This window comes from Panulirus ornatus, chromosome 32, assembly GCF_036320965.1.
Source record: "Panulirus ornatus isolate Po-2019 chromosome 32, ASM3632096v1, whole genome shotgun sequence".
NCBI classification, from domain to species: Eukaryota; Metazoa; Arthropoda; class Malacostraca; order Decapoda; family Palinuridae; genus Panulirus; species Panulirus ornatus.
This window is the reverse complement of record NC_092255.1, coordinates 5,536,991-5,560,662: the sequence shown is the minus strand read 5'-3', so window position 1 is coordinate 5,560,662 and position 23,672 is coordinate 5,536,991. Positions and strand designations below refer to the sequence as shown.

At 39.8% G+C, this 23,672-nt stretch overlaps 1 protein-coding gene across 2 annotated transcripts in view; it reads right to left on the bottom strand.

Annotated features, from left to right (window-relative positions):
• The window catches only part of LOC139759008 (uncharacterized), a 114,670-nt gene that overhangs the window by 62,079 nt on the left and 28,919 nt on the right, over positions 1-23,672 (bottom strand). For both annotated transcript variants that reach the window (XM_071680891.1, XM_071680892.1), the window contains exons 19-23: positions 21,711-21,840; positions 20,867-21,020; positions 17,337-17,488; positions 13,157-13,387; positions 1,104-3,489 (exon numbers count right to left, since the gene is read on the bottom strand). In XM_071680891.1, coding sequence (XP_071536992.1) covers positions 1,104-3,489; positions 13,157-13,387; positions 17,337-17,488; positions 20,867-21,020; positions 21,711-21,840 — 3,053 coding nt within the window. The remainder of the gene's footprint in view (positions 1-1,103; positions 3,490-13,156; positions 13,388-17,336; positions 17,489-20,866; positions 21,021-21,710; positions 21,841-23,672) is intronic.

Below are 23,672 nucleotides of genomic sequence, written 5' to 3'. Positions count from 1 at the left end.
GGTAAGAGAGATGTGTGGAAATAAAAAGAGCGTGGTTGAGAGAGCAGAAGAGGGTGTTTTGAAATGGTTTGTGCACATGGAGAGAATGAGTGAGGAAAGATTGACCAAGAGGATATATGTGTCAGAGGTGGACGGAACGAGAAGTGGGAGACCAAATTAGAGGTGGAAAGATGGAGTGAAAAAGATTTTGTGTGATCGGGGCCTGAACATGCAGGAGGGTGAAAGGAGGGCAAGGAATAGAGTGAATTGGATCGATGTGGTATACCGAGTTTGACGTGCTGTCAGTGGATTGAATCAGGGCATGTGAAGCGTCTGGGGTAAACCATGGAAAGCTGTGTAGGTATGTATATTTGCGTGTGTGGACGTATGTATATACATGTGTATGGGGGTGGGTTGGGCCATTTCTTTCGTCTGTTTCCTTGCGCTACCTCGCAAACGTGGGAGACAGCGGCAAAAAAAAAAAAAAAAAAATGTATATGTGTATGTATATGTATGTGTATGTATGTGTATGTACATATATGTGTTTATGAGTGGATGATATATTCAATTATGAAAATAACTTTTCCAGTTGACAAGGCTATCCATTAATTGCAGGCCGGCCCTTATGGTAATGCCTGACAGTAATACCTTAAGGTAATTCCCGATAGTAATGTATGATGGTAATGCTTGTCATTAAAAGACTTGAACTTTAAATTGTAATTGTATATAATAAATGAATCTATAAAACTAATTTCTACTTTCATAAAACTATGAACCTTTACAATGCAATGTTTCTGATGTAATAATCAATAATTACATAATATGAAATTTTGTGAAATTCTTCCAGAAAAATTGTAAACGATAAGGAAACACCAAAATTACTGTCAGGTATTGAAGATACTTATTAACATTGTGTTTTCTGGTAACAATTTCACCTGGCCACCTACTTGTATTATCATCAGTTTAGCAACAGACACACAAAAGTATTACAAACATTACAATATAAAGTGAACTTATACAAGTTTGATATCAGATATCTAATATATAGCAAATGTAACAGAGCAGGCAATTCAATGCTGGAACTATAAGAAATATTATTATTACAACATATTAAATTGACTTACCTACAAACTGTCTCCCGGGCATCCCTGCATTTATATCCATACGTGGAGATCTTGGCATGTTCTCTGCCATCTTTTGTGTGTGAGCATTGAGTGATGCATTGTACAATGATGTGGCAGCAGTATAGTGAGACCTCATTTCCAAATCCTTCACATCTCTACTCAACTGACTGTATATATACATCTTGCGGGCATATAGGAAGAGCATCACAGATGTGGCAGACACAAGGTTCCCAATGACAATGGATGGGTCCTTAAAATGGATGGGTGCCTGCGTAGCAACCACAGTCCATATACACCAGGTAATGGTTGTGAAAAGTGAGGCTAAAAGAATCCATCTTGTCTCCCTTGAGTTTTCATCTGCTTGCCAGGTTTCAAGACAGAAAAGAATAATAGCAGCAAGGAGAACCATATTATATACCAGAGAGATCACCAATTCAGTCTCAAAGCGCTCAGTTGGTGTGCATCTCCAGGTGTTTCCTGCCAGGTCAATGCCAGGGGGATACAAAATAAGCCACGCAGCTCCAAGGATGATTTGCACCAAAACTAAGGCCAGAGATATGAGTAAAAGTCCACCAGGTTTGCCCAATACATCTGGGTTATTGTGATTGGGGTTGTATGTCATAACTCGCCAGGCATGGATAACCTTGACCAACATAGCAGCAAAGACTATGGCATAAGCTACACCCATGAGGAACCTCCTGACAGCACATGTGCCTACAGTTGGCTGGAAAATGAAGGCAAAGTTGACAGCATAAAGTATAAGGCAGCCAATAAGTATCATGTACCCCAAAACAGATGTACCAGCTGCTGTTGGGAAAGACATCATGAAGTACACCATTGTAACCAAGATAACAACTATGCCAAGGAGACTGATGGTACCTGTAGTGATGCCATACACATTATAAAAGTTAGCATCTATTGGAAGGGGCTTTGGAAGAGACATGGCTGCATACACAGACGATTGTGAAGAGCATACTTCAAGGCAAACTCCTTCACTGCAGTAAGAATCTGGTGCAAAGGTTCCAATCTTAAATTCTATACTTGGCTTTTCTAGGTGTAATTTACTGTTCTCCCATTTACCAACATTCACATATCCATATTCTTTGCCCAATTTTCTATAATTCCAAATATGATAACCATAAGCATTTGCCTGGTCATAAGAATTAAGGTCACTTGTATTATTCAAAGTTAATTCACTTTGTTGCAAAATTTCCAGTAAAAGTTCAGCTTGAACAATATTACAGTCATCAATAGTCTCAGCCTCAATGCACTGTTTTGTGATGTAAGAGTCTAATCCATGAGCTATAGCATTAATGCTTAAGATTGTATGGAATACATATTGATCTTGTACAATATCATCTGCATGGATTTGCTCAGTTCCTAAGCACTCTTTTACATACTGCCTCTGAACTCTCTCACTGGATGATAATCTGCACCGAAACTTGTTCTGGAAATACTCTTCAAACCACTCTTCTGGGAATGGGTCATGGCTCTGCAGAGTCAAGTTGGCAATGTAAGCCCTAAAATCGGGGAGATCATAAGTTTCCATTGTAAAAGTAAGTGCCCCAGCTGAGATCCTATCTAAACCTTTGGTTATACTTGGTTTATTTCCCCAGGCACTCCCAGCAACAAATGTGAATTTCTCACTTTCACCAAGCTTCTCGGCAACTTCTAGTACTATTCGAATGTTATCTGCATCATCCATTAGAAGTACAATAATCTTGGGCTTCCACAACACAGACAGTGTCTCAATTAGTTCTTGGGCATACTCTTCTGACACTCGTTTTGGCACACCTAGAGAATCACCAATGCAAACATCCTCTTTCCGAGCAAAGTCTCTGAATGTTTCCATAAGGAATTTACCTTTGTCATCATTGTCATAAATAACATTGATGAACATCCAATTGTAAGCTTTGATAATACCCAGCAATGTTCTGAGTTCAGCTGTTCTGGATGGGACACTTGTAAGGATAGTCGGGTCTTTACGGTCTGAAAGCTTGGGTCCACCCACAGGAGAACTAAAATGAGGGATGTAGTTTGAGGAAAGAATATTAGATACAGCTTCTGCAGCCTCATCATCAAATGTAATTGATGCTACTATCTGGTTCGGACCAAGGAGAATACTATCATCACTTTCTAAGGCTTCCCCAGAGAAAAAGCTGAAGAATCGCTCTCTAGCTCGCTCTATTCTGTCACAGTAGTCAAATAAGATAGCACCTAGACCAACTCCCACATCATTGCTATTGATCTTGCTCAGGGCATATGCTACTGCAGCAATATTCTGGAAGACTCCTTCACTGAAGAAATCACCACATGAGAAGAAAGTCTGGCCCTTATGGTGGTATGGAACTAGACCACTTATACCAAACCGTTGCTTAGGGAATATCTGTAATGATAACAATATTTGTAAATTACAATACAAAAATCTTAATGGTGATAATGGTAATTTGTTTACTTTCCTTGCAACACTTTGTTATTTACTGTATTAACTTTTCTACAGAAGAGAAGTCATTGTAATTATCAGGATTCCTACAAAATCTACTCTATGTGAAAAACTTGCATTCACTCTGCAAATGGGTATAAGTAAACCTAATGGAATTTAATGGATAAATTTGAGCAAACAAGACATGGACAAATTAACAGTACACACGTGAGAGAGTATCACTAAACTTCAGGGAGAATAAAAAGATGATTTGGAAGGAGGTAGACAATGTGCATTAGACAGGAGAGCAAATGGGAACATTGGTGAAGGGGGTAAGGGGGAAAAGTGATAACAGATAGAAATGAGGTGAGGAACTGGAGTGAGTATTTTGAAGGTTTGTTGAATCTGTTTGATGATAGGGGAGAAAGAATACTTCCCCCGCATTCCCCGCGTGTCGTAGAAGGTTACTAAAGGGAAGGGAAGCAGGGGGGGCTAGAAACCCTCTCCTCCTTGTATATCAACTTTCTAAAAGGGGAAACAGGAGTCATGCAGGGAGTGCTCATCCTCCACGAAGGCTCAGATTGGGGTGTCTGAATGTGTGTGGATGAAACAAAGAAAAAAAATGTATATATATATTTTGGATGGTATTGCAGTGGAATTTCTTAAAAAAGGGGGTGACTGTGTTGTTGACTGGTTGGTAAGGTTATTTAATGTATGTATGACTCATGGTGAGGTGCCTGAGGATTGGCGGAATGCTTGCACAGTGCCATTGTACAAAGGCAAAGGGGATAAAGGTGAGTGCTCAAATTACAGAGGTATAAGTTTGTTGAGTATTCCTGGGAAATTACATGGGAGGGTATTGATTGCGAGGGTGAAGGCATATACAGAGCATCAGATTGGGGAGGAGCAGTGTGGTTTCAGAAGTGGTAGAGGATGTGTGAATCAGGTGTTTGCTTTGAAAAATGTATGTGAGAATTACTTAGAAAAGCAAATGGATTTGTATGTAGCATTTGTGGATTTGGAGAAGGCATATGATAGAGTTGATAGAGATGCTCTGTGGAAGGTATTAAGAATATATGGCGTGGGAGGCAAATTGTTAGAAGCAGTGAAAAGTTTTTATCAAGGATGCAAGGCATATGTACGAGTAGGAAGAGAAGAAAGTGATTGGTTCTCAGTGAATGTTGGTTTGCGGCAGGGGTGTGTGATGTCTACATGGTTGTTTAATTTGTTTATGGATGGGGTTGTTTGGGAGGTGAATGTAAGAATTTTGGAAAGAGGGGCAAGTATGCAGTCTGTTGTGGATGAGAGAGCTTGGGAAGTGAGTCAGTTGTTGTTCGCTGATGATACAGCGCTGGTGGCTGATTCGGGTGAGAAACTGCAGAAGCTGGTGACTGAGTGTGGTAAAGTGTGTGCAAGAAGAAAGCTGAGAGTAAATCTGAATAAGAGCAAGGTTATTAGGTACAGTAGGGAGGTAACTTTGAACGAAGAAAAACTGGATTAAGTAAAGTGTTTTAGATATCTGGGAGTGGATTTGGCAGCAGATGGAACCATGGAAGAGGAAGTGAGTCATAGGGTCGGGGAGGGAGAAAAAGTTCTGGGAGTGTTGAAAAATGCGTGGAAGGCAAGAATGTTATCTCAGAAAGCAAAAATGGGTATGTTTGAAGGAATAGTGGTTCCAAAAATGTTATATGGTTGCGAGGTGTGGGCTATGGATAGAGTTGTGTGCAGGAGGGTGGATGTGCTGGAAATGAGATGTTTGAGGACAATATGTGGTGTGAGATGGTTTGATCGAGTAAGTAATAATAGGGTAAGAGAGATGTGTGGTAATAAAAAGAGTGTGGTTGAGAGAGCAGAAGAGGGTGTTTTTAAATGGTTTGGTCACATGGAGAGAATGAGTGAAGAAAGATTGACCTAGAGGATATATGTGTCAGAGGTGGAGGGAACGAGGAGAAGTGGGAGACCAAATTGGAGGTGGAAAGATAGAGTGAAAAAGATTTTTAGTGATCAAGGCTTGAACATGCAGGAGGGTGAAAGGCGTGCAAGGAATAGAGTGAATTGGAACGATGTGATATACCGGGGTTGACGTACTGTCAATGGATTGAACCAGGGCATGTGAAGCATCTGGGGTAAACCATGGAAAGTTCTGTGGGGTCTGGATGTGGAAAGGGAGCTGTGGTTTTGGTGCATTATTACATGACAGCTAGAGACTGAGTGTGAATGAATGTGGCCTTTGTTGTCTTTTCCTAGTGCTACCTCACGCACATGAGGGGGGAGGGGGTTGTTATTTCATGTGTGGCGGGGTGGCGATGGGAATGAATAAAGGCAGACAGTATGAATTATGTACATGTGTATATATGTATATGTCTGTGTGTGCATATATATGTATACGTTGAGATGTACAGGTATGTATATGCGCATGTGTGGACGTGTATGTATATACATGCGTATGTGGGTGGGTTGGGCCATTTCTTTCATCCGTTTCCTTGCGCTACCTCGCTAACGCGGGAGACAGTGACAAAGCAAAATGAATAAAAAAAAAAAATATATATATATATATATATATATATATATATATATATATATATATATATATATATATATATATATATATATATATTTTTTTTTTTTTTTCTTTTTCTTTGTCGCTGTCTCCCGCGTTTGCGAGGTAGCGCAAGGAAACAGACGAAAGAAATGGCCCAACCCACCCCCATGCACATGTATATACATGCGTCCACACACGCAAATATACATACCTACACAGCTTTCCATGGTTTACCCCAGACACTTCACATGCCCTGATTCAATCCACTGACAGCACGTCAACCCCGGTATACCACATCGCTCCAATTCACTCTATTCCTTGCCCTCCTTTCACCCTCCTGCATGTTCAGGCCCCGATCACACAAAATCTTTTTCACTCCATCTTTCCACCTCCAATTTGGTCTCCCTCTTCTCCTCGTTCCCTCCACCTCCGACACATATATCCTCTTGGTCAATCTTTCCTCACTCATTCTCTCCATGTGCCCAAACCATTTCAAAACACCCTCTTCTGCTCTCTCAACCATGCTCTTTTTATTTCCACACATTTCTCTTACCCTTACGTTACTTACTCGATCAAACCACCTCACACCACACATTGTCCTCAAACATCTCATTTCCAGCACATCCATCCTCCTGCGCACCACTCTATCCATAGCCCACGCCTCGCAACCATACAACATTGTTGGAACCACTATTCCTTCAAACATACCCATTTTTGCTTTCCGAGATAATGTTCTCGACTTCCACACATTCTTCAAGGCTCCCAGAATTTTCGCCCCCTCCCCCATCCTATGATCCACTTCCGCTTCCATGGTTCCATCCGCTGCCAGATCCACTCCCAGATATCTAAAACACTTTACTTCCTCCAGTTTCTCTCCATTCAAACTCACCTCCCAATTGACTTGACCCTCAACCCTACTGTACCTAATAACCTTGTTTTTAACATTTACCCTTAACTTTCTTCTTTCACACACTTTACCAAACTCAGTCACCAGCTTCTGTAGTTTCTCACATGAATCAGCCACCTGCGCTGTATCATCAGCGAACAACAACTGACTCACTTCCCAAGCTCTCTCATCCCCAACAGACTTCATACTTGCCCCTCTTTCCAAAACTCTTGCATTCACCTCCCTAACAACCCCATCCATAAACAAATTAAACAACCATGGAGACATCACACACCCCTGCCGCAAACTGACATTCACTGAGAACCAATCACTTTCCTCTCTTCCTACACGTACACATGCCTTACATCCTCGATAAAAACTTTTCACTGCTTCTAACAACTTGCCTCCCACACCATATATTCTTAATACCTTCCACAGAGCATCTCTATCAACTCTATCATATGCCTTCTCCAGATCCATAAATGCTACATACAAATCCATTTGCTTTTCTAAGTATTTCTCACATACATTCTTCAAAGCAAACACCTGATCCACACATCCTCTACCACTTCTGAAACCACACTGCTCTTCCCCAATCTGATGCTCTGTACATGCCTTCACCCTCTCAATCAATACCCTCCCATATAATATATATATATATAGGGTCATAGGGTGGGGGAGGGGGCGAAAATCCTGGGGGCCTTGAAGAATGTGTGGAAGTCGAGAACATTATCTCGGAAAGCAAAAATGGGTATGTTTGAAGGAATAGTGGTTCCAACAATGTTGTATGGTTGCGAGGCGTGGGCTATGGATAGAGTTGTGCGCAGGAGGATGGATGTACTGGAAATGAGATGTTTGAGGACACTGTGTGGTGTGAGGTGGTTTGATCGAGTGAGTAACGTAAGGGTAAGAGAGATGTGTGGAAATAAAAAGAGCGTGGTTGAGAGAGCAGAAGAGGGTGTTTTGAAGTGGTTTGGGCACATGGAGAGGATGAGTGAGGAAAGATTGACCAAGAGGATATATGTGTTGGAGGTGGAGGGAACAAGGAGAAGAGGGAGACCAAATTGGAGGTGGAAAGATGGAGTGAAAAAGATTTTGTGTGATCGGGGCCTGAACATGCAGGAGGGTGAAAGGAGGGCAAGGAATAGAGTGAATTGGAGCGATGTGGTATACCGGGGTTGACGTGCTGTCAGTGGATTGAATCAAGGCATGTGAAGCGTCTGGGGTAAACCATGGAAAGCTGTGTAGGTATGTATATTTGCGTGTGTGGACGTATGTATATACATGTGTATGGGGGGGGTTGGGCCATTTCTTTCATCTGTTTCCTTGCGCTACCTCGCAAACGCGGGAGACAGCGACAAAGTATAATAATAATAATAAATATATATATATATATATATATATATTTTTTTTTTTTTTTTTTTTTATACTTTGTCGCTGTCTCCCGCGTTTGCGAGGTAGCGCAAGGAAACAGTCCAAAGAATGGCCCAACCCACCCACATACACATGTATATACATACACGTCCACACACGCAAATATGCATACCTATACATCTCAATGTATACATATATATATATATACACACACACTTTTTTTTCTTTCATACTATTTGCCATCTCCCGTGTGAGCGAGGTAGCATTAAGAACAGAGGACTGGACCTTTAAAGGGATATCCTCACCACCCCCATACACATGTATATACACACGTCCACACACGCAAATATACATACCTACACAGCTTTCCATATATATTATCTATTTATTTGCTTTGTCGCTGTCTCCCGTGTTAGCGAGGTAGCGTAAGGAAACAGTCCAAAGAATGGCCCAACCCACCCACATACACATGTATATACATACACGTCCACACACGCAAATATGCATACCTATACATCTCAATGTATACATATATATATATATACACACACACTTTTTTTTCTTTCATACTATTTGCCATCTCCCGTGTGAGCGAGGTAGCATTAAGAACAGAGGACTGGACCTTTAAAGGGATATCCTCACCTGGCCCCCTTCTCTGTTCCTTCTTTTGGAAAATTAAAAAAGAGAGAGGGGAGGATTTCTAGCTCCCGCTCCCTTCCCTTTTAGTCGCCTTCTACGACACGCAGGGAATACGTGGGAAGTATTCTTTCTCCCCTATCCCCAGGGATAACACACACAGACATATACATATATATACATGTACATAATTCATACTGCCTGCCTTTATTCATTCCCATCGCCACCCCACCACACATGAAACAACAATCCCCTCCCCCACATGTGCGTGAGGTAGCGCTAGGAAAAGACAACAAAGGCCACATTCATTCACACTCAGTCTCTAGCTGTCATGTGTAATGCAATGAAACCACAGCTGCCTTTCCACATCCAGGCCCCACAGAACTTTCCATGGTTTACCCCAGACGCTTCACACGCCCTGGTTCAATCCATTGACAGCATGTCAACCCCGGTATACCACATCGTTCCAATTCACTCTATTCCTTGCACGCTTTTCATCCTCCTGCATGTTCAGGCCCTGATCACTCAAAATCTTTTTCACTCCATCTTTCCACCTCCAATTTGGTCTCCCACTTCTCATTCCCTCCACTTCTGACACATATATCCTCTTTGTCAATCTTTCCTCACTCATTCTCTCCATGTGAGCAAACCATTTCAAAACACCCTCTTCTGCTCTCACGACCGCACTCTTTTTATTTCCACAAATCTCTCTTACCCTATTAGTACTTACTTGATCAAAACACCTCACACCACATATTGTCCTCAAACATCTCATTTCCAGCACATCCACTCTCCTACACACAACTCTATCTATAGCCCACGCCTCGCAACCATATAACATTGTTGGAACCACTATTCCTTCAAACATACCCATTTTTGCTTTCGGAGTTAATGTTCTCAACTTCCACACATTCTTCAACGCTCCCACAACTTTCACCCCCTCCCCCACCCTATGATTCACTTCCGCTTCCATGGTTCCATCCGCTGCCAAATACACTCCCAGATATCTAAAACATTTCACTTCCTCCAGTTTTTCTCCATTCAAACTTACCTCCCAATTGACTTGACCCTCAACTCTACTGTACCTAATAACCTTGCTCTTATTCACATTTCCTCTCAGCTTTCTTCTTTCACACACTTTACCAAACTCAGTCACCAGCTTCTGCAGTTTCTCACCCGAATCAGCCACTAGCGCTGTATCATCAGCAAACAACAACTGACTCACTTCCCAAGCTCTCTCATCCACAACAGACTGCATACTTGCCCCTCTTTCCAAAACTCTTGCCTTCACCTCCCTAACAACCCCATCCATAAACAAATTAAACAACCATGGAGACATCACACACCCCTGACACAAACCAACATTCACTGAGAACCAATCACTTTCCTCTCTTCCTACACGTACAAATGCCTTACATCCTCGATAAAAGCTTTTCACTGCTTCTAACAACTTGCCCCCACACCATATGTTCTTAATACCTTCCACAGAGCATCTCTATCAACTCTATCATATGCCTTCTCCAGATCCATAAATGCTACATACAAATCCATTTGCTTTTCTAAGTATTTCTCACATACATTCTTCAAAGCAAACACCTGATCCACACATCCTCTACCACTTCTGAAACCACACTGCTCTTCCCAATCTGATGCTCTGTACATGCCTTCACCCTCTCAATCAATACCCTCCCATACAATTTCCCAGGAATACTCAACAAACTTATATATCTGTAATTTGAGCACTCACTTTTATCCCCTTTGCCTTTGTACAATGGCACTATGCAAGCATTCCTCCAATCCTCAGGCACCTCACCATGAGTCATACATACATTAAATAACCTTACCAACCAGTCAACAATACAGTCACTCCCTTTTTTAATAAATTCCACTGCAATACCATCCAAACCCGCTGCCTTGCCGGCTTCATCTTCCGCAAAGCTTTTACTACCTCTTCTCTGTTTACCAAATCATTCTCCCTTACCCTCTCACTTTGCACACCACCTCGACCAAAACACCCTATATGTGCCACTCTATCATTAAACACATTCAACAAACCTTCAAAATACTCACTCCATCTCCTTCTCACATCACCACTACTTGTTATCACCTCCCCATTAGCCCCCTTTCTTTTGTACTTAACTACTGTTTCCTGCATCAGCAAGGTAGGGCAAGGAAACAGATGAAGAATGGCCCAACCACTCATATATGCATATATAGACATAAACACCCACACAAGCACATATACATACATATACATATCAATGTATACATACATATACATACACAGACACATACCTATATAAACACGTATATATTCATACTTGCTGCCTTCATCCATCCTGTAGCTACCGCGCTACACAGGAAATCTTTCCTCACTCATTCTCTCCACATGCCCAAAACATTTCAATGTACCTTCTGCTCTCTTTACCACACTCTTTTTATTTCCACACATCTCTTTTACCCTTTCATTGCTTACTTCATCAAGCCACCTCACACCACATATTGTCCTTAAACATTTCATTTCCAACACATCCACCCTCCTCCATACAACCCTATCTATAGCCCATGCCTCACAACCATATAACATTGTTAGAGCTACTATTCCTTCAAACGTACCCATTTTTGCTCTCTGAGCTAACATTCTTGCCTTCCAAACATTCTTAATCGCTCCCAGAGCCTTCGCCTCCTCCCCCATCTTGTGACTCACTTCTGCTTCCATGGTTCCATTTGCTGCTAAGTCCACTCCAAGATATCTAAAACACTTCGCCTCCATTTTTTCTCCATTCAAACTTACATCCCAATTAACTTGTCCCTCAGCCCTACTGAACCTAATAACCTTGCTCTTATTCACATTTACTCTCAACTTTCTCCTTTCACACACTTTTCCAAACTCAGTCACCAACTGAGTGTAACTAGGCTCCACCAGCATGAGGTTAGTCTACAAGCAAAAAGCCACCTTTGGCAAGGCTGTATCACTGGGAGTACAATTTAATCAAAGAACTTATCACTCCAAAGGAGTCCTCATTTCCCTGCTAACTGAAGTAGCACAGCCTTGGGTTCCAAGAGCCTTAGAAAGAGGTCCTGGGTAACATGCAGATTCTTTCACAGAAACTGGTCCTGGGGTATTTATGAATAAATAAATAAAAATTCAAATAACGTCATTTGCTCCGTGACCCTTAACATTTACTTCCCTCACCTCCTCATCCATAAGCAGATTAAACTGCCATGATGACAACACATCCTTGATGTATGCCCATCTTCAAGCGAAACACTCAGCCTCCTCCCTTTCTACTTCACAAATGCCTTACTTTTCCTGGGAGAACTCCTCAATGCATTAAGTAATTCCATATTCTTAATATATTTGTAGCACCTTCCACAAGACATCTCTGTCAACCCTATCATATGCTTTCTCCAGATCTACACGTGCTAAATACAATTCAACCTCTTTCCCAAATATTTTTCACACCCTCTACCTTGCTTCTCCCCAGTGAACTGCTCTGTGCACGGCACCACCCTTTCAATAAATATTATCTAATACACATTTGTAGGTTCAGGGATATCCTGTTCAACATTCAAAAAGCATTCTTGAAGAAAGAGTTTTCAGTGAATCAGACTGCAAAGGGATCACTACAGTATACATGAAATAGAGGTACATTCCTGAATGCATTAGTTCTAACCTAGGAATATTTCCATTCTCACTTGCAAAGTGTAATTCAAGCAATATCACTTGCAAACCTTTTCCTGGACATTTTGGGCATAAACAATTCACAGGTGTCCTTTAAGGTGATGAAATGAGCATTCACACGTATGGTGAAAGAGAAGAAGCACTAAAAGCTAAGCACAGGTTGGCCTAGAGCGCTCTACATATGCTACTCATCATTGAGTGAGCAAACATAAACAAAAATGGTGGATGCAACTAGTTCATTTAAATAAGGAGGTTTTCCTACATTATCAAAAAACTCTATGATTAATCTCCTATGGACTAACATTGCTACTTCTTATGGTATATTTGCATGTGATTGCTAAGGTCTTTACAAAGTTAATATTTCTAGTTTTAGAGAACACATCCCTACTCATTAACAAACCAAGTACCCAGACATTATTCTAGCATTAATAATTCAAATCAGCTGATGACTGCATGCCTAATATAAATATGTTAAGGAATATACAACTCAGAAAATCACAGTTTCTACCTGTAAATAATGAGTTTTCTTCTTGATTGGTTTGGCTACAACAGCAACATCTCCACAAGACTGGAAGTCAATGCACTGTGACTTGACCTCAGTCATAGCTTTCTCATTACCCTCACTGTCATATGTCACCACCAGTGATCCATTGAGAGCCAGGCCATTCTCTTCATTGTAGACACCCACACGCAAAAGCCCAGCTCCTCGTCGAGCACCAATGTGCCGAAAGTTCAACACCTGCACATGATATGAATTAACTGCTTATAACAACAGAATACACAGTAATAAAAAAAACAAAAATTCATCCATACTCCATTCCTTTCTGTGAAAATTTACCTTCGTAACATAAAGTTTTGCCTTAATGAGTTGTCTTCAGAAGTATCACCAGTAAGAGATACAGAGCTACAAATGAAAGAAATATATAAAAATGCTTCCAATACAACTCACTGATAAGGAATATTACCCCAACACTCATACAATGTAAAAATGTCTTTTCTGATAAAACTTTTATGGAAGCATCAGGCCAAGTAATCTTATATGAACTAGCAGCAACCACGTATAGAACTTTCGTAACTATATTTGCTTTCCATAAACCTTTGTGAAAAATTTAATGCACAGTAATTTCTGGCTGAGGATTCTAGACATCATATCAGCTTGCTGCAGTAGTTCCAAACACTACAGGATTATAAGAGTTCCACAAATATATTTCAGATACAATAATCAACAGACACAGGTGGGAATGATGAACAGGCATGAGGTCCCAGATGTAAATGATAATGGTGAAAGAATATGCGTACTGTGTGAATACTATATGTAAGTTATGGAGAGAGTTTTGCACTTATGTTGCCCCATCCCTTAACCTTGCATGAATGTACCATGTCTCTACTCCTATGCTTGTATGCACTTACACTACAGTTTAAGGCAAGACTGCTGCACTTACATGCTTTAAAGAGGAAGCACCTCATAAATACTCTTGATACAGAATGAAGAAGAGCATGACTGATAAGAAGGAATTAATAGATATTATATATTATATATGGTCTAAGAAAAGGAAGGGAAGGGGGTTTTTACATCATGTGGTAATAATATGTATATCAGCCTTATACACTATATGGCATAGGCCTAGTAATGCGAATGAAAAACAAGGATATGACTACAAAAAATGAGGAAAGATTGTGTGAAGATTAGATTCACTGTGAGGTTAAATGAAAAGCTGCAAGAATCTAAAACAGTCTAGGGTGAAACTGTCTTAATGTGGAGGCAGTATAAAAATGCATCATGAGAGGTTGCTATGGAGGTGTGTGGCATTATGTGTACATCTGTTTGCCATGCAGCACAATAGATGCATTATTTGAAAAATGCATGTACAGCACAGTGAACCTTATAGCTATCTATCTATCTATCTATATTTCTAACACCCATTCCCTCCAGGAACTCCTAACAAAGGGAAGGCATCAAGTCTCTAATCATCCCTGTCTTTACATGCCTCCCTCACATACACCATTCCACAAATTCTTCCCCCTTTTCTATCCCTCCAGTACTCTTCCACTCTATTTTTCCATATCATAGGTGGTCTCCCTCTTGCACTAGCCCCTTTAATTGTACTATAATGCAATCCCCTTGTAAACTCCCTATCTTGCATTCTTTTCACACGCCAAAACTACCAAAGTATTATGTTTCAACAACTCTAACACTCCACAATTTCTTTTGCATTCCCCCTCTGCCAAATCTCTCATACACCCACTCATTACTTTCTTCATTCTGTATGGTCAACTAGCGGCTCTAAAGCCACATATAACTTTCCAAAGGCAAATGTGAGTCTCTTGAACTCACTACAGAAAGAGAATATGTAATCACCAAGGATACTTTCATGAAGAAAACTGCTCCAGCCCCTACATTTCTAAAATCTTGTAGATATATCATATATTTTTTTTCTTAAAATCATAGATAGAATATATTTCACTTATCTTTTTAGGGAGCATATATATAGCAAATAATCTACCAAAAAACATACATTTAGTGAAAGCATCTTTCTGTATGGCTCTTAGTGTGACAGCCATGCCTGGCGCTATATTCACACATTCCCATCCTGTCTAGCCAAGCACTTTGTACCCTCACCCACAAGTCAGGCACTCAGATGAGACTCAAACATTGAAATGGAGTGTTATAGACTTGGAATTATACCTTAGAGAGCAAAGTGAAAAAGTAAGAAGCCTCTTATAAGTAAGAAAGTCCTTGTTTCACTTTAACAAACTGAGCATGGGTTTTGGATGTATATGACTGATTTCATGAGATGTATATATCTACTGCACCCAATGGAATAAGCAATGGAATTAATGATGATGTATACAAAGATAGGGGATAGGAGAGAAAGAATACTTCCCACATATTCTCTGTGGATTGTAGAAGGCAACTAAAAGGGGACGGAGTGGGGAGCTGGAAATCCTCCCCTCTCATTTTAATTTTCCAAAAGAAGGAACAGAGAAGGGGGCTAAGTGAGGATATTCCCTCTAGGGCTTGGTCCTCTGTTCTTAACGGTACCTTGCTAACACAGGAAATGGCGAATATGTATGAAAAAAAAATACAAAGATAGATGGACATCATATTGGATATCCTTTAACATCATAATAATGATTATACTGGGGTAAATGTGCCATCAATAGACTGAACCAAGGCAAGTGAAATGTCCAGGCTAAACCATGGAAAGGTCTGTGGAACTGGATGTGGGTAGGGAGCTGTAGTTTTGGCGCATTACACATGACAGCTACAGCCTGAGTGTGAATGAACGTGGCCTTTTTTGTCTGTTTTCCTGGTGCTACCTCTCTGAAGCAGAGGGTAACGACACTGTTTCCTGTGGGGCAGGATGGCGCTGGGAATGGATGAAGGCAAGTATGAATATGTACATGTGTATATATGTATATGTCTGTGTATATGCATGTATAAGTGTATATGCTGATATGTACATGTAGGTATATGTGCTTGTATGGGCATATATGCGTATATATATACGTGTGTTCATATGAGTGGTTGGGCCATTCTTCATCTGTTTCCTGGCACTACCTCACCAAAGCGGGAAACAGAGATCAAGTATAAGAATGATAATAATCATAATTATGATAATGACAGGGGATAGAAAAGAAAGAATACGTCCCACGTATTCCCTGCGCGTCGTAAGTGACAAAAAGAGCAGGCAGCGGAAGGCTGGAAATCTTCCCCTACATTTTCTACTTTTCCAAAAGAGGGAACAAAGAAGGGGGCAAGAGAGGATTTTCTCTCTAAGGCTCAGTCCTCTGTTTTTAATGCTACTTCGCTGATGTGGGAAATGGCAAATATGTATGAAAAAAAAATAATTTTACTTACCATGATTCTGAAAGCCATGTAAAAGGACAAAAGTAAGTGAAACTAAATGATTTTTCATAAAATACAGTAATATCACATACATATTTACTAGTCACATGGTTTTCAGAGTTGTATATTTTTCAGGACATCAAAAGTTAACATGATCTCATTCTACTGTTACTCCAGATTTAATAATTTTCTTGCCCCCAAAAATTCATTTTTACAAGTCATCACTTGTATTTGAGGTATACAGTGGTCCTTAGTATTAGACAAATTAACATAGATATAAATAAAAAGATGACCTATATCTAATTTCAATAGCAACACAGATTTCTGTTCCCATTTAAAAAAGAATATATGATTGGATTTATATCTTTCAGGTTAATAGATAAAAACCTCAAAGAGTCAATACTCATGCTCTTGTGTGTGTGTTCAAGACTCTCCAACCCTATGGTCTTCCTCAAGAGCTGTGTTAAGTTTGGCCCATATCTGATACAAAAAACTCACTGATATAGGACAGACTCTTCCTTTGAACTAAGTTTCATTTGAAAGTTAGTTGCTCTTTTCCTCCCTCCTTATTTAGTTTAATTGGAGGCTAAAGGGGGGAAAGGGAAACACCATGGTGACAAAGGAATGAGGAGGACAGGGGTATTGTCTGCATGATTTCATTTATAAATGAATGCACAAGAAACTGACACACTTCTAATAAGGATCCTGCCCAGATACTCAGATATTAGTCAGATGAAAACATACCCATATCCTAAATGGGAAAGCTTGCTTGAGCCAAAGGATTTCACTATAACCTCATCCATTTTCTGCTGTGAATTCCAATTTCTCTGTAACATACCTGGAGTGTAGCAGCACGGTTGTGACCATCAACAGTGAATGCAAGCTGACGTCCATCCACTCCATGTTGATTAAATGAGCGAGTATACTGGAATATCTTGTCCCGATAGAGAGAATCTGTTGTTATTTCATCACATGAACCACTAGACTCGCCTGCAGTGAGAAAAGAATGATATTCATATATTACATGTCACAGATGTACTCCATATTAAATAAAATAGATTGTTCCACTGAACAACAATCTTTTTGTTGAAACCAACATACCTGTCATCTGTAAGTACTTATTTGTATAGTATGGGGAGAGAGTTCTACACCTGTACAGCCCCATCTCAAACTTTCTTTCCCAGATTCTGCACGAAAGTGCTGTTCCTAAATAATGTTTTCTAGCTCCATCATAATTATGAAATAGCATCTGGCTGATGACTTCTGTCTTGCCATCCAGTATCACAGTTAACTCCACTCAGATTCATAATCATTATGATTACTGTACTAACATCATCAAACAGAATCAAGAGAGAGAACTACAATGAAAAATATTGATGGATGGTACAGTTCTAAGACAGGGAGGCTTTTAAAGTAGGAGTATGAATGGAGACATGGTATTTATATCTTGACTGCCATCTCTTGCTCTCAAATTTGGATCTTCCAAAACACCCTAATAAATTTCCAGTTTCAAAGTGTTGAGACCAAAAGAAAACCCCAAAACATCTGTTAAGTATGCAGCACATGGGCATCAGCTGTGGGATCGAGAGGAACAGTTTTCCTCAACCTCTTGGACTATCTAGCAAAATAAAAATATATGAATACAGGAAAACAGAATGAAGATCTATTTCATTCAAGTAATAACAAAAAATAACAAAAATGTGAAGCTAATATTTTTCTTCATATTCATTCTGCATAGAATTGTTTTTGAAAGATTCTAAATCAGTTTACATTTATTACATTTACTTATTGCCAATATAAGTTACCAGATCTGTCATCATTTTGACAAACTTCCCCCCCCCTCTGAAATACGTCCTGAACATATATTTTTACCATCATATTCTGTATATAAGCAGTTTTTTAATGTATGCATTACATAATCAAGTAAAGCTTTCTATGTATAGGGGAAAATGACTGTTAGCTCAGCACACACAGCATGCACTAGGAAGGGAAAAAAGCTGAGGAAACATGTAAAGTTCAAAAGGGAAAGATCACTGGGTGAGTTTACATTATGAATGTACCAAATGGGAAGTAAAAAATATGCCTTACAACTAACAGCTACATCTTACAACTAGGGAGACCAAATTGGAGGTGGAAAGATGGAGAGAAAAAGATTTTGAGCGATCGGGGCCTGAACATGCAAGAGAGTGAAAGGCGTGCAAGGAATAGAGTGAGTTGGAATGATGTGGTATGCCAGGGTCGATGTGCTGTCAATGGATTGAACCAAGGCATGTGAAGCATCTGGGGTAAAGCATGGAAAGTTTTATAGGGTCTGGATGTGGAAAGGCAGCTGTGGTTTTGGTGCATTATACATGACAGCTAGAGACTGAGTATGAACGAATGTGGCCTTTGTAGTCTTTTCCTAGCACTACCTCGAGCGTATGCGGGGGGAGGGGGTTGTCATTTCGTGTGTGGCGGGGTGGTGACGGGAATGAATAAACGCAGCAAGTATGAATTATGTACATATGTATATATGTATATGTCTGTGTGAGTATATATATGTATATGTTGAAATGTAGAGGTGTGTATATGTGAGTGTGTGGACATGTATGTATATACATGTGTATGTGGGTGGGTTGGGCCATTCTTTCATCTCTTTCCTTGCGCTACCTCAATTTGTGCCCATGGTGTTAAGTGAATGGCTGTCTGCACTACACAGAATATCTTTATTATGCACACTGCATAGTAACTTAATTCAAGTAAAGCTGTTTCCCCATCTTTCTTCTTAATACTTCTCTACTGTTTTATGTCTGTCATTTTATACTTCCTCACTTCCATTTTCCCTATGTATACTTGCAGAAACAACACTTTCATTTAACAAACATTTTCTTTATGAAAACATGAACTTGTTTCACTTACTTTAGAGGAATGACACATATCATGAATCTTGCTGTGGGTCCTTGATTTAATAAAGTGCAGAATTACTCGACAGGTGAAATGTTTGGGCAAGATTCTTGATGTGCCATCCTCAAGTGACAGAAGGAAAAGAAATATGAAACAGCCTTCATATTATACACTTAACACCACTGACACCTTCATTTCTCTCACATCATTTCTTTGAAGCTCTCCAAGTACTCTTCGCTACATGATGCTATGACAATCGTCCATTAAAGTCTCTCTTTACCTTTGTTTCTATACCATTTTTTAACATGCTCCATAAAATCAGTCCCTTAATATTCACTGTCTACCATCCACACTATATTAGGCATAAGCTTTGGCTAATTCATGTCTTAAAAAAAATGTGTTAATGATACATAAATTGTATTCCATAAATAAAACCTGCAGATTCCCACCATTTCCATTCATTCCTATATCTCATCAATAAACATCATCACTCACCATAATTCTTTTCAGCCCTTGTAATCATATCACCCACCACCAAAGTTATTTCTCCATCCCTTCTGTTACAATTTTCAGCCATTTCAAGCCAAAATTTGATACATGAGTATAGAGCAAACAAAAAAATTCATCACCTACATAATGAAACAAAAATATTGGAAATCTATTCTCACCTAACAAAAGCTTGGCAACCTATCTTTTACACAGTGTTCAAGACACCTCCAACCCAAGGTATTTCTTAACAAACTACCAACCCCCAAGCATAAATAAAAAGCTTACCTTGCCTCACACTTCAGCAAGATCCCTTCTATCCCAACAAAAACAAAATTAACAAAGCATATTCACAGCATGTTGATTTAAGAAGCACTAAACAACCACCTACCTAATCTCTTCAAACCAATTTATGTCAGACATATCCCTAACAGAAACTAAATTTCCCAAACACATTCTTGTCTATATTCTAGACATTGCATATCCAGCAATACAACAGCGATTCACCAAATCAGAGAACCCCTCATGCCCAAGATACAGCTTCCACAATGAAAACATGGAATACTCAGTGCTCAGTTGTTATGCACCCACCCAATAAAGCCACAGACAATATCACCACACTACTTGGCTTGTGATCCTACCCAGTGGATGTGGCAAGCTCTGTGAGTGCCAAAGAAGCCCCACTCAAAGGGGGTACTGGGGCTGAGAGGTAAGATAAGGTAACAAAACTTACAATTCATACAAATATTCAGAGGCCGAGATGACCTATTTGTAGTTACTATCTCAAGAGTTATGAAATCATTAACGTCTTATAAAGATCTGTTTCCTTGCACAAGCACAAAATTTACCTGAGCATGACATCCACTCACTACCACTTTTTCAACATTACATGACAATCACTTTATTGTTTCTTTAAACCACCTGCTGAGCATCCATGTTACATGCCATCGTACATCATGTCTCATTTTATGTTTTATGTATTTGCTGTCTGGCCCTTACCTGAACATGCATCCTTTCGCCACTTGTCAAGTCCTTGGCCAATTAAAGACACAGCATTGATAACATTAACAACATCTTCAGCCTGACGAAATTTATAGTTTGAGAGGTTATGTGCTGCCCCAGTGAAACACCCTGCACCCTGGCATTTAAATGTCTGTAAGGAGAGAGTAAGTCATGAGGTTAACAATGCATATACATAAACTTACGAAATATAAGGATGAAGGATCTGAATAGACTATGAGTTATGTCAAATTATCAAAGAGCCAAACTTTGCATAAAGTACAGAATAAACAGGAAGAATACATAAAAACACTTAACAGATACATCAACAGTAAACTTCAAACTCAGCATACTGTGCAAATATAAATGTGGTGACAACATAATTTAAAATAAAATTGTATGAACCACGGAGGTAGTGCTCATCCACCTTGAATGCTCAGGATGGGGTGTCTAAATGCTTGTGGATGTAACAGAGATGAGAATACTGACTCTCCTTGGGTGTCAAGTCTTTAAAGGCTGGTGTAGTACTACTGGGTTCTTAGCCAACCTTAGCAGCTGTATATAAAATGTGCAGCTGTGCTCATCAAATATCTTAACCTTTCAGTTTTCTTTATTTCAAACTTTATAGCTTTTTTCTGAGAAGGATAGCTGAGGGTGTGCTACGAATCTATGAATGTCAAAAAACACAATAAATAATTGCCTTTACAAATAGTGAGATGTAGCCTACTATCTTTAGAATGTAAAACTTTTGATTACGAGATAATTCATGTAAAGAGAAGAATAAAAACAAAAGGGATTTAGTACTGTTTGCTGTTCAGAGTCCTGAAAGGGGGAAATGTCTAACCTCTGCCCAGAATTCATGGAACCAGGGATATGCTGTATGGTTGGCTAACGAAAGACTCTTGAAGTAAGTGTGAAACTCCCGCACAGGACCACTGATTGGCTGCAGGATGACCATGCCCAGCGCCTCACTTCTGATGGATCAGAGAATTAAAGTGTAGCAAATCTAATCTGTAAATACTAATTAGTGGAATCGCAATCAATACTGGTAATCATCTACAAATAAGTAATCAAGAAAAATTTCTTGTTTCACTTGTATAAGTTTTAGCAACATGTAGATTTCATCAGATCAGCACCAGTACCAAATGATACATGCTAATTCATTTATCTCATTCGAAACTGAAAATAACAAATGATAATCATGTGATAAGAAACAATTTGGTGAAATCCTACTTTAAATTCTGAAAGCACCTTAGTAACATGGAATGAAAATTAATTTATTTCCTATTAATAAACTCACAAATCAAATAAATAAGTTTATCAAATACTTTTCTAAACAAAAATATGACTTTGGTAATAATAAAAAGGTTATTTTTAAACTATAACTATGACAGCTGACAGACTGCATATCAAAGAGACCACACTGGACTGAAATATGTCATTGGAACACAGACTTGTGGCAAGCGTTACATTGGCTAATGTCTTTTGTGACTGTGATGGACTGAGAGGAGTACGAACATCTGATAAACACAAAACACTGGTAACACAAAAATGTTTTTTTAATGAGTTTTGGGGAGTGCAACTCAAGGCAAGCTGTTACTGCTGGTGCAGAAACAGGGAAAGAGGTGGAGCAGGAGTTCTGTAGTGCTATGTTGGTAAAGGAGAGGGGAGTTATTGAGAGATCCCATAATATAGCTACAAGAGAGGAGTGGTGCTGTTTGATCTCATGGTGTAGATGTACAAGGGAGGATGGACTGTCATGGTTCCCTGGTCATTCAGCAGAAGGAAGGATAAACTGTCATGGCCTACTGGTTGTGCAACAGAAGGGAGGAGGCTTTGCCAGGTTAACAAAGTGTTGCTGCTGAAGGTATGCAATGACAAGGATCCATGGAGCTCCTGCCAGAAAGGAGAATGACTCAAAGTCTGATGGTGGAAAAAGTGCTCAGGCACAGGAGGGAACATCTGTGTTTCCTGACAATCCAGCAACCTGACTGTTTGTTAAGGGGGTGGTGGGTGACTTTCAAGGTATGACTGGGTCACCCAGCAATGGGATGCAAATCATTTCAACATGCTAAAAGGGCTACTGAAGCTGTTCATCACTGTGATGATAATACAGAATGCAGCTGGAAAAATCATTGAAGTTTCCAAAAGGATGCACAAGACTAAGCAAGTAGGATTCCTTGGAAAGACCCCCAATGCATTACTCTTTACCCAAAATCAAAGCAGCTAAGCAATGGCTAACTAGGTGTCCTGATCATCTCCAGTCTATGTTATACCGATATTGGGTAGTGCCACACAGCACACCTTGTGGTACATCAGCCACTGTCTGTGAACTAAGAGAGTGTACCCTGAGTACCAAATGCCACCCTTTTCACTGAGTGGACACATATGTGTTTGTGTGTGTCATTTACCAGCCCTGAGCTGCCACGCGTCAATCACCTTAGGTAAGACTGCTGCAGCTAATGACAGTGAGATGGTTGCCACATTGTCAACTTTGGAGGTAGAGTCTCTCACTCATTTCCACCATTCAACTCCCACAGGCAGGCAAAAGTCTTGTATACTTCTTTTCCCACACCTATTTTCACCATGTACCACTCATCCTTCTCCCTTCCTGTTTCCACACATACCTTACTTTCTTGGTAATATCTCCTCACTGCATTTACATGAATATTATAGCAACAAGTTGATATCTAATTCCCAATTAAAATGACCACAGAACCATTTGAAGAGTGAGCTTTCTTTCTAACAAATGGGTAAAATAAGCATAAATCCACAGCTGTAGGTAGTTAACACAGGTGTTGCTAGG